This window comes from Vigna umbellata, chromosome 5, assembly GCF_029865625.1.
Source record: "Vigna umbellata cultivar VRB3 chromosome 5, Vumbellata_1.0, whole genome shotgun sequence".
NCBI lineage: Eukaryota > Viridiplantae > Streptophyta > Magnoliopsida > Fabales > Fabaceae > Vigna > Vigna umbellata.
This window is the reverse complement of record NC_142169.1, coordinates 15,073,868-15,086,692: the sequence shown is the minus strand read 5'-3', so window position 1 is coordinate 15,086,692 and position 12,825 is coordinate 15,073,868. Positions and strand designations below refer to the sequence as shown.

Below are 12,825 nucleotides of genomic sequence, written 5' to 3'. Positions count from 1 at the left end.
AATATTTGTCAAATCTTTTTTTAATCTAGCAAATATCTTCTCAAATATTTTTAGGTCTCCACAATAATCAAATATATGTTGAAGATATTGGATTATTTAGAAGATAATTGGAGAATATTACATTATCATAAAGAAGATTACAAGAACAGAAAAACTTGAAACAAACCAATCCAATTTTTATATAAAGAGACTTAGGAAAACACATTAGTGGAGCTTAGGAACCCTTTGGAGGTTCAAATTTTGTCATCTCTCTAATTTCTTAATTGGATTACGAGGTTAGATGAATAAATTTGTTTGTTCTTTTTTATTCCTGTTGTGATTTATTTTTATATATGTCTTTTGCTTCTTAATCAAGTAAAAGTAATGGTTTTTACAATATAGTAAGTAAGCATGGTATTAAATCTGCATAAATATCAATCATATGAGTCTAAAGATTTTTATTTTTAATTGAAAACTTACTTTGATTAAAGTTAGAAACTTTTATGTGATTAAATAGGTTTTTAGCAGTAATTGAGAATGTACTTTAATTAGTAGTAAAAATATTAATAAGAATTAATCAAGAATGTACTTTCCTTAATTAGCTTTTACTTTGTATAACAGGTAAAAGAGTAGATATGATTACGCATAATAATATTTAATTGAGAACGTACTTTGGTTAAATTTACTATGATTTGCTTTTAATTACTAATGTACTTAGTTAAGAGTGGGAACGTCAATAAATTAGTTGAGAATTTACATTGGTTAATTTGAAAATCTAAGAAAATAATTAATTGAACAATAATCTTTAGAAAACCAATAATGAATCCGATTTTGAAAAAGTAGTGAAATCGACCCATTTTCTTTATCATTGTTCTTATCTTTTTAAATCTTTTAATAAATTTTTTTTTTCTATCTTTAGTTATTTTGTTCTTTAATTTGTTATTGATCTTTATCTTCTTTATTGTTTTTGTTTTAGTAACTCTTTTTTATAGTTTTTATAAGAACTAATTTGTTAATAATTAATTTCGTGTTCATTGGTAGACGACTTAGGGTTTAATTTACTCTTTCTATTTTGTTGACTACTATCTCAATAATACTGGTATAATAAAATTCAAGGAAACAATATAAGCTTGTATGTATGCCTTGAGTTATGAGTTAAATACTGTGATGTATTTTAATGCAATGACTATTTTAATGTGTTATGATGATATGAATATTGGAGTGTATCTTACGTTATATCCCAAATTAAACCCCTTACAATATAAAAACGAAAATACTAATATATATATATATATATATATATATATATATATATATATATATATATATATATATATATATATATATATATATATATATATATATATATATATATATATATAAAACCCCAAGTATACCCCTCTACAACCCAATTCCAAAGATACGCGTAGATAATCATTCCCCGTATATAGTATAGTAGTATTATGTGATAACCCTTATCTAGTATTGATAGTTGCCTATTAGAGTAACAAACAAGTATGTGATATCTTACTCAATGAAATACTCTTATTTAATAATTCAAAATAATAATATTTTAATCGTGTTAGTTGTATTTTTTTAAGTTTGAAATTTAATACACATTGTTATATTACAAATGGAGTGAAGTAAATGTATTCTCTTTCATGTTGTAGACTTTGTTTTATGTTGTATTTGTATTGTTAAATTATAAAATAACAATTGACAACAATTAAGGAAGAAGATAAATATAATAACATCCACACCATCTAAGTAAGAGAAAAAATTAAATAATAAGATTTCAATTAAAAAGTATGAATTTTCTTAGTACTCAATAATAACAAAAATTTATTAGAGTTAAGTAAATATATCTAAATTTATGACTTAATTAAAACCTAATTAAGGTTTAATATTAATTATACATGCTAAACTTTTACATAAATTTGGCATATTTTTTAAGTTTTACAAAAAATTAAAAACTTGCTTAAATATTTTATAATTATTTTTATTCAAATTTTATTTTATTTAATAATTTTTAAAAAAAAAATTTCTTGTATCAACAATATTAGATAATTCTTAATTTTCTTTCAACTAAATTCACCATTTGTAATGGAAATAACGTTTTAACTAGATGTAGTATGTACAGATACTAACATATTTTATTTTAAATTAATTTTAAATATAAAATTATAATCTTATAATATTATTTATTAAAATTTTTTTATTAGATCTATTAAATGATTTATAAATATTTTCATTCATTCTACACTCTATTTCTTTAATTCAAAGAATCTTATTTTTCACTCAAACATATCTTTTTAATGTAGAAATACTTTCATTCATTTTACACTCTATTTCTTTAAATTTAAAGAATCTTATATTTCACTCAAACACATATTTTTAATCCAAAGACACGTTAAAGATGTGAAAATATTATTTTTCTATAAACGAAAACTGCCATTTCAAAGGTGTCACACATTTTGAGCAGTGTAAGGGGTCCAGAGTCAATTGACTGAAATCAAACAAAGTTATTCATTCACTCACGTCACCTACAGTACAGTACTACATTAGTTGTAATTTGTCCAGAGTGCATCTTTCTAAAAAACAATTAATACTAAATCCAAACTAATTTAATTTTCTGTACTTTTTTTTAAAACTTACCAAGTGCATCATAATTCATCTAAAAAAAAGAAAAAAATAGATAGGAAAATGGTCCATTCCTTGGAAAGTCAAATAGAAGCCAAGATTTGTAACCATGTACGTAGTTTCACATGTTTTTCTCTCTCCACATCTTGTGTCTCTCTCTTAGTCAAACACATCCCCCACACTGCATGCTTCACATCTATAAATTGATTTCTTTCATCACAAGTCCTTCATCTGTCCAAAGCCAAAAGGACTTTGGTGTGGCCTCACTCATGGAAGTGTTAAACCCAGTTGGAGGCGATACCTATAGGCTCCCTGTTGGGTACAGGTTCGACCCCACCGATGAAATTCTTGCAGGCTACTACCTCAGGAAGAGGATCATGGCACACCCACTTCCCAATGATCTCATCCAAGACTATGATGTTCACCAGACTGAGCCTTGGGAGCTCCCAGGAGGTTCGTCTGAAACATACAGCACAAATCTCCCTTTCCATCTTTTCTTCTTTTTCTGGTTTTTTAATCTCAGATCTTTTGTCTTTCTGATGATTCCCAAAGACATACCTATTAATTTTAGTCTCACAAATAAAAGTTTTCATCGGTTTTCTTTGCAGAAATTAAATTCAGGTTTTGTTTTTCACCAGTTTAATCAGTGTTTGCTGTTGTTAACTGAGTAACATGGTTGGATTTTGGTGATTTTTTGTCAGTGGACAATGTGTCCGAAAAAGATCCGATTTTTTCAAGCCCCGGAGTGATCTAAACAAGGGGATCAAAATGGAGTTTTTGGTGTTTTGTGTTTGGTTTGGTTGTTTAAAATATGTGTGTTTGTTTTTGTTGTTTTCTGTAGGTGGGAAGTACATGAATTGGCAGAGGTTTTTCTTCTACGATGTGAGGAGCCGTGTGTTGGGAAACCCTGAGAAGAGAGATGCTGGGAAAGGGCAATGGGAAATGGTGGAGAAAGATGAAGAGGTTGGGTTTTCTGACGAACAAGTCATTGCAAAGAAGAGTGTTCTGGTTTTCTGGAAAGCCAAGGGTAGCTCTCTTGCCAAAACAAAATGGGTGATGCATGAGTTTCGTCTTGCCCTAAAGTCAAATCCATCAAAGGTAAACAACACAACAGTATCCATCCACCACCTTTCTTACAACACTCGATTTCTTTCTCACTTTGCTTCATCTTTTGTTATCACTTTAGCACATTTAAATGGTTATATATGTTTGATGTTTGGTTTGTGGGTTGTGTTACTGAAATTTGAAGTGTAACGTAGATGTCAACCTTGGCTGTGTGCCGCATATTCGAGAGGAAAAACTCAAAGAGGGCAAAGAAAGCAAGAGTGTGTGAAGGGGTGAGGTCTAACAGGAGCAATATTGAAGAAGCTAAGGATGTCACAGCCACTGTCATTGATTTCACAGTGGAGTGTGGCACTGAGACTGGTCCTCCTCCTCCTCCTCCTCCTGGGACCCCCTAGTGAAACTGCATAGTTAGTTAGGTTTTAAGTTGCTCCAAAAATCTTTTGTAAGATTTCAATTGTGACGCCCCATAGGCACCAAAACAACTTTTATCCATCTTTCTGCCGTGCATCATCTGTGTATATGGGCTCATAAATTTACTTAATAAGAAGCAACTGTTTATTATTCACCGGTAACGTCTTATTTTATTTCATTTTTGTCAAATTCAGAATACTCATCATGCTCCTCCACCCCGAATAACGTTGACTGTTGCTTAGGATTATCAATCCAAAGAATACATACAAAAGGGGCATCCAAACAAAGTAGGAAAGAGGTTCTCTATTATCTAATCACAACCTTTATGAAAAAACAATAAGCGATACCCTATGTATGGGTAAGCAAGCAAGCATACAAGCCTCACAACAAGGATGGTAGTGCCTAAGTTTTTGAAGCATCTGCACATGGATTTGATTCGCATCCTTCTTTCCATAGAACTCAATGCTCCATTTATGAAATTCTTCCTTTCACGTTAAGGAGGACAAGATTATTCTTCTTGGTGAAAGTGATAAGGAAAATCGATATTTGAACATCTTCGAGTATATATATATATATATATATGGTTCAAGGAATAAAACTAGATTTTAATTATTGTATCCTATAGTTGTTTAAATGGTTTACTTAAAAAATGCATGTTAGTTATAATGATTGATGGCCCCTTTAGTCCCCGAAAAATTAATTACGATCTGTCTATGTCTGTTAATAAGTATTCGACAGGATGAGAATATTTGAATTATAAAACATGGCGTTGGTCAAGTAGGTGAAGGGGTGAAGGCACAAAATATTCTTATATGATTCTCCCGCAAGCTCAGATAACGCAACCCCTGCATTCAGAATAAGATTCTTCCCAATAATGCCCACGCTGTTACCCTTTTTTAAATATTGTTTCCGTAGATCAAACTTCAAACCATCTCTGCTATCTCAATCGTTTTCCTTCTTATATAAATATATAAACTTTCTAACCAAATATTTAGTATAACACACATAATTAGATATGGGAATATTATTGGCCAAAAACCTGGAAATCCCATCAACTTCTTTCACATTGAATCCCATTCCCCTTGCAAGTGGTGCTGGACCACCCTCATTTCTTTTCTGTAAATGGTTGTTTCAAATTAATTCTTATCTTTTTATGATGATTTAATAAATAACCTCCTTATAGGTATTTGATAAATGAGGTGTGCATATAATACCGCAGCTTTGTCATCGATCGTACTGTAGTATAGTATCCTTGGGATGCTGTGATACAATTTTTAACAAAGACTGACACTTTTAACAAATATTTTATTTTTTGTATTATTTACGAATTAAACTCCTGATCACATCTGAACCATTGTATTGATTACAAAATGCTCAGATGTCATGCTATAAGAAAAACACTAATAAAACACTCTTTATTATTAATTCAAAAGTATAAAATAAGAAGTTTTACAAGTATAAAACTCTGCATGGTTTTATATCTTTCGATCATTAATTCGAAAGTAAGTTAGAGTATAAATATTGAAGACAAAACTTTAATGCGCATAGTAATTGCATTAAGTTAAAGTAGGATAATGTTATAATACACATGGTCCAAAAAACAGGTTTTTTGGTAAGACTTGTGTTTGTTACAAGGATTATGCATGACAGACACATTTCATTAGAAACAGTAAAGTAGGGATACTTTGGACATGGTGTTAAGACATTGGATTCAAGAAGCGTGTGTGGTATCTCTCAAATTGTGCAAAGAAAAGAGCCAAGTTGAAAAGTAACAGAGTGAGAACTGCCGACCAAAGTTTCTTGCCGCTACGGTAGTAGAATCTTTTGATATATAGGGATTTTTGTGCATCACTTGTAAAATTCCTCACGTCACTGACATCATGCACAGTAATGTGAGGTTGCGTAGTATTTGCTGACTTTCCGGGACAAAATTGTCAAATGAAACAGACCTACATACTGGACCATATCTACAAAAGTTTCTCAACCATCGTAGTCAAGATTTTCTCAACAGCGAAAATATTGGGAGGTGCTGATAGCGACGCCTTTTCTTCATCTTTTTTTCCTCATTTCTTTTTCTAAATTTTGTATAATCATGCACACAAATTCTCACTACACTTTCTGCAAGTTTGAAGTTTGTCAAGTTCTTTTGTAAAGGGTCATCGCAGAATGACTCTCTCCCGCCAAAGTTTTTGTATATTCAATAGTGAAGATAGCATTCAATCCTAGCTATTATTACCATATAGAATCAAATCCACGTACTAAGGTGTTCTGTGCTTCTGCAGCTTTAACATTTAATGGAGCTGCCAAACATGAAGTTATTGTAATCTGAATTATAGATGTGTTTGTTTAACTTAAAAATGTTTGATTTCTATCATTAAAATTTTCCCAATGAGTGCAGAGAGAGACAGAGACGGTGAATATCACAAGCAAAAGAGAAATACTCTTTATATTATTATATTTTTCAACAACAACAAGCATCGTGTCATTCAATGTAGGAAATATAACATCATTCAGAATGTGATACTTAACAATTGCACCAATCAAGATAGACAAGAAAAAACATATAGTTATGATAATAAACTAAGTGTGGAACTGAATGTATGATTGCTTTGAGTGGAGTGGTAAATGAATAAACAAGCAGGTTAATTTCTGACATTGTACCCCAGAGTCCTACGTTTAGCATTACATTTCAAAACTTAAACCAATTTTTCAATTTCAACAACCTTCTTAAATTCTGAACACAAGCTTCCAGAACAGCTTCATTCAATAAACCGTTGAGATTTTGATTAGAAGAATGAAGTAGGAAGAGTAAATAAAGAGAAATTTTTCTTTATTGTCTTTACCTAATTGTAACACACTTTCTCGTCACATACTACCATTCATCAATTGTACATGGGCTTATTAATTATAATCCACCATCCAATTTTAGAATGCCAGCAGTTCCAGATAAGCCATTTGAGGTGCTGGTTTCTGCACCCAGTTAGTTAGTTGATCTTAGTATACCCAGATAGCAACTCGACGTGATCCATTAAGAATAACCTAACTCTGCTGTGTTTCATTCAGAGAAAAAAAAAATAGAATAGAAATAAGTTGAATGAAGAGAAATAGACAAGAAATAAAATTAAATGTATAGTTGTTTGGTAGATAGAAATTAGTGAAAATAGAATAAGAGATTCTTTGAAAGCTGTGAATTGATTGTTTATATAACGTATATAAATAAGATTATCATTTTCACCCTGATATAACCAATAGTGACTGTTGAGTATGCGCGGTGACATGAAGAACAGCATTGCCACTTTAAATTTAAAACATGTACACTAAAATACTTCTCAAACCAGCAAGACCCACAACACATGTTCTTCAGTCTCACACATCCAATATAATTTCTTTGAAATCGAACCATCATTAATCGTTATAAGTTAATTCATATTCTTTCATCTTCCAAATCAATAAGAGTGTTTGTGTACACACATACAAGTCCATCGTTTGTTTGTATCGCCACATTTTAAATGTTATTTTTGATTTATATCTTATGCACACTGTTGTAACTGAGAATTTAGGAAAACAGAAAGAGATAAATTAATGCTAAGTAAATGAGTGGGACTAATACTAAATTTTAAAGTAATAGACTTAAACAAGGATATATGTGAGCAATGGTATAGGTGGAAAGAAAAGATCTAACCTGGCTGAAAAATGAAGAGACCGAATATGAAGATACAATTTATGATTTCCTGTTTATGAGAATGAAAATACAATTTAGATAGGAAGATTTATTTCATTGACTGGTTTCAACCAATATCCCAAGCCATGGTGATGCAGGTCCAATAAAGATAAATCAGGAAGGGGGATGGTCAGATGTGAAGCCATACTGTTTGATACAGAAATTAACGAGGTAATGTTCCACCTACTTTGGTACTCTTACTGAGCTTGGTTAATTTCCAACCATGAGGGAGTAAAGATGAATGCTATTACTGCAACTAGGGCATCAGTACCATTACACCAATCTTTGTTATCACCATCACTGCAGAGAAAGCTAGTCAATACTTTCAAAGGACAACATTAATGCATGAAGGAACATTTCTCACATGTTTATATTTATTCAATATAGTAAAAGTTATGCATGAGATTAATCCCTCTTATGTTAAATATACATATAAGATATAAGTTTATAACAGAAGATATATGAACTAAATCCAAAATATAAATAAAAAATAATAATAAATTAATTAAAAATAAGATATCAAATAATCTAATATATTTAATAATATTTAATGGATTCTAAACATTATGACCATTATTATTAAGGATGCACAGTCTAAACAAAAGTATTCATATCAAGAACCCAAATGTTGCATCTATTCAATCCAATCTCATAGTTGAACAAACTATCATTTGCTTAAGTCAAAGTGATAATTAAACAAGAAATACAAGAAGAAACACAAAATTGAAGATAGAGACTAAATATAAAGTAACAATACAGGTGAATTTATGTCATCACCGTTTTTTCTCAAAATGAAGAACATAACAAATCTATAAAGGAAGTTACTTCTATATTTTAATTACCAAGAAAAAATGAAACGGAAGATAGACAAAATTAAACTCGTAAGTTGTACTGTTCATCCCCTCAGTCTCTTTGAAGTTGAGCATGGCCAACATGCATTTGCGGGGGAAGGGGAAGTAGTGCTGTTCTGTCATTGATCACCACCAAGATCTGTACCATTCCCATCATTATCACCACTACCCTACCACCATCACTCAACAGACTTTGTTAACACCATCATCACTACTGTAATGGTCCTTACCACATACCTACCAGCATTTTGGTAGAATGCTTAATATCTTGAATTCAGAATGCAGTCAGACTTTCATTGTATAAAATTGAGAATAAGTAGTATCATTAATAAGCATCACCAAAATAAAATAATACAAATTTTGTTTCCTAATTAATACTTTCAGCTCAACTTCCTGGATTACTGCCCCAAAGCTATGAGGGATTATGAGCTTCTCTTGCTATGATATGATAATTGATATATTAGAATAGTGTAATCTATATCTAGTTTCATTAAATTGTCCTTCCTTTTTAGAAAAAACTTAATTATAATAAGATGCAAGCTCAAGTAGGATAACATATTCAAAATGTAAGGAGACTGTTTTCTTAATCAATACAACAACATATTTTAAGTGGGAAGAGGGTAAAGGAACAAGCACAAGTAGGATATATAACATATTCAAAATGCAAAAAATAAAGAATACAGCATAAGTTAGTGATATTTTTCCTCGAAATGGAAGAAAAAGGACAGCGATAAGAAAAAAGTCACAATAGTTACTTTTTATTACCAAAACAATATTAAGCAGTCCAATGCAGCGCTGCATATCCATCATGGCAAACTAGCAAGTGTACATTATCACTGCAAGTTATCAAATTGAAATTTAAAGTATTTCTCCTTCAGCCAGCTACATCATTTAGTTTACTCTTATTACCATATGGGGAATTGTAAATTCGGCTGAATGTCTCAAGTTCATGTTTAGATTAGTTCATTTTGGTTAAACAATTGTCACTTTTCTGAGAAGTGATTACATTTTAAAAATAAATGGTAGCTTAACATACCATAATTACATGACCAACCAAGCTACCATACAATTCTATCAATGAAGCTGTAAATTTTCTTTCAATATTGAGCAAACTCACAACTACTATAATTTAAACAACGTTAAGCAACTACACTAGAAATACTGAATCAAAATACGTGTGCCATTCACAACTAGCTGTCATTGTGTGGGAGAATTGTCATCTGGCCTTATGCAGTAGCTGCATACTTCCGTAAAAGATCAAGCAGCTGATCTTTTCACTAAGGTTCTTGTAGTTGCTCCTTTCACTACGGCTCTCTTACTTACTGCTTTCAGAAAACTCCATACCAAGCTCGGTATGGTTGATCTTGACCAACCATCCGCTTGAAGGCAGGTAATATGAGTATTTATTCACATTTTACAGCTAGCTGTGCATGTGCTTTTTTATAGTCATGTAACCTCATGGAGTTGATACAGCAGCACTGCTATTTCCCTTTTACACCTTTATTCTTGCATGTAAATCTTCTTGATTTCACATCAACAAAAATTAATGAGAATGATTTCTTCATATTCAATTAATTTCTTATCATGAAGTGTTTCCATAGCATTCTATGTTGCCATAACAAACGGGCAACACTCTGTTCAGACTTCCAAGCTATTCAAACTTTAGGCATCAAATAAAGATCATCGAAGATATTGCTATTTCTTTTATATCATCCTGCATTAAGCATCATAATTACAACATCACAGGCTTTCTTTGAAGCCAAAACCAGTAATCTAAGTTAGTTTAGAGAAAAAAAATATTCAATTTTCAGTCTTTCATGTACTAAATCTGTAGTTGAGAGCATCAAGCGTTTGAGGAAAGTTATAATTGTTTGGCTTAATTAAGTTTCAATTCAAGTCCCTCATAAATTTCAGTATTTTCAATTCAACACATTTATTTCATTCTCTAAAGATGTTTGATACCTTAAAGTTGATAATTATGCACACATAGCAACCTAACAATTCCATCTACCCTAATGGACCACGACACAACAGAGGTGTTCTTGAAAGCAACAATCACAAGAGTGAAATCACATTCCAATCACAAAAAAGTCCAACCTCTAACAAACTCGATCTCAATACAAACAATAGCACCCATAGTTTATCTTGCAAAGAAACAGCCACACCAATGAAGGAAGCAAAAACACCAATGTATTCACTTGTACTGTCACAGAAAATACTACTACAAGCAATCAGATCAGGAGCCCCTCTAGCTGCACCATCAATGTTGCATTAACAAAACCCACAGACGGAGTTTTCCAAAACATTGTTCTAACTTTCAAAGCTTTCTTGGTGTGACCATGAACATTAAAGTATCTCAATATAACAAGATCCTCCCACAATAATGCATGACACCTTTTGATATACGACTAGCTAAAACACAACTAGCAATAATCAAGGATGAAGTAGTATGTAACTGAATAGAGTGACCATACTTGTGGGGAAAGTTATATTTACACCCACTAAACGTTGCATCTTGGTACCAATATTTTCTGAATAGGCCAAATGAAAGAGAGATAACAGCTTCAAAGCTATCTTCAGAAACTAGGATTAGGTAGGTTAAAAACCAAGGTAAATAAGCATTTATTCTTCCTTATTTAGTGCTTCCTAGAAAATATGGTTCCTCTAGATACAAGGGTTCAAAGAAAGGTTGGGAGAAAACAATAGCATTCGCAATCATCATGATCACATATTTTATATATTCTTTATCACGACAAAGGTACAAGTAACTTAAATAAAACAAAACTTTGGCCCATCTTCTCAGATTTTAATTTCATTTTCCCAGATATTTGAAGGCTGTCTTAAAATATTTCCTATTTCTTTGGTAGGACGGCAGCGGAATATGAATAGAGCAATCCCCTCATTCCAACATGTGCCAAAATCCCACATCTTTGTTTCTTTCATTTTAAATCTCTATCTAACAAGTAGTGCAAAATCAAGACACAATTAAAGAGTGAAGAAAAGTGAGGACACTACAAAATCAACATCAATTAGACTCAGAACGACTGACTCATGTTGTTCACCTCAAAATACTACTTCTAGAGTGCAACGCTTCAACAGCACAAAGACTATAAGAACACAGCCACCGAAATTTAAAATGACAACCCCATTTTCTAACTACGAACAAAATAAAAACCTTTTTGGTGGGTCATGTTTATTTTGACCAAAAGTTATTTTCTTTGGCAATCACTGATATAGAGAAGAGGAGGGTTACCGAACAAAGATGAAGAAGTCGCTTGTCGGCATTGACTGAGAAAATTGGTTGGGCTTCAAATTGCAATGAGAAGAGAACAAGGCTAATCAACAGAGTCATTGTTGTCTCCCAAAGGTGTTTGTTTGTTCAATCACCATCAGCCATATCCAACTCAAGGAACAGGGCCACGTCCCTTCCCTCCCATTTAAAAAAGAAACATTTTCTTAAAATGAGGATATAGTGATCTGGTCGTTATCCAATGGACGGTAGATTTTTTTAATAATTAATTAATTAATACGGGCAAAGGCCTACGTTATGTGGATTTTTAGCTTTACTTACATAAATTAATTTTTATAACCTTTATTAAAAGAAAATGTGCTCCCTTGGGCGATTTCTTAAACACAAAACGATTTTTCCATTTGCAAAGGGTGTGTGTTGATTTTCGTGTGGGTTTGTATTTTCCTTAAATTCTCATTAATTTTTTTTCACATTTTCTTTTTTAATTTTATCTTCTAATAACCATTTCAAATAATTACTCATAATAAAAATTATTTTTTAATAACTATTTTTTCAAATTTAAATAATTACTTATATAACAAAAAAATTATATAAATTATTTATTTTTATAATAATTTTAATAAAAATTATTTTAAAATTTAATAAATTTTTACTATAATAAAAAATGAAAACACTTGTTTTTATTGAAAAAGTGTCCATTGATAATATAATAATTAATTAAAAAAATTTAGGGTTTCTATTATTTATATAATATAACAATATATAAATACTATTAAATATTATATCTAATATCTTTTTTAAAAACTAAGAAAAGACGTAGTATAGTAAAATTTATATTTAATATTTGAAAATATTTTGAATATATGAATAATATAAAAGATAATATAAAATACAGTTAATAATAACAG

At 31.0% G+C, this 12,825-nt stretch overlaps 1 protein-coding gene and 1 long non-coding RNA gene across 3 annotated transcripts; one reads left to right on the top strand and one right to left on the bottom strand.

The window, feature by feature from the left end:
- Positions 1-2,833: 2,833 nt before the first annotated feature.
- On the top strand, positions 2,834-4,249 carry LOC148197799 (NAC domain-containing protein 83-like). The gene is made up of 3 exons (XM_088115419.1): positions 2,834-3,072; positions 3,461-3,717; positions 3,879-4,249. The coding sequence occupies exons 1-3, from the start codon at positions 2,889-2,891 to the stop codon at positions 4,077-4,079; spliced, it is 642 nt and encodes a 213-aa protein (XP_087971545.1). The 5' UTR covers positions 2,834-2,888; the 3' UTR covers positions 4,080-4,249.
- A 2,352-nt stretch (positions 4,250-6,601) lies between these two features.
- Positions 6,602-12,096, bottom strand: LOC148197798 (uncharacterized). 2 transcript variants are annotated; one of them, XR_015786541.1, is made up of 3 exons: positions 11,921-12,096; positions 7,778-8,116; positions 6,602-7,143 (listed from the first exon to the last, which is right to left on the bottom strand). It is a non-coding gene; the product is annotated as an uncharacterized LOC148197798 (long non-coding RNA). The 2 variants fall into 2 exon arrangements; XR_015786540.1 differs by having other exon boundaries at positions 6,602-7,140.
- Positions 12,097-12,825: the final 729 nt, after the last annotated feature.

Excerpts from the sequence above, each read along its gene's own strand:
- LOC148197799 (XM_088115419.1), top strand. The coding sequence starts at position 2,889 with ATGGAAGTGTTAAACCCAGTTGGAGGCGATACCTATAGGCTCCCTGTT. Across the intron at positions 3,073-3,460 it reads GCCTTGGGAGCTCCCAGGAG|GTGGGAAGTACATGAATTGG; the intron begins GTTCGTCTGAAA and ends TGTTTTCTGTAG. Across the intron at positions 3,718-3,878 it reads TAAAGTCAAATCCATCAAAG|ATGTCAACCTTGGCTGTGTG; the intron begins GTAAACAACACA and ends AGTGTAACGTAG.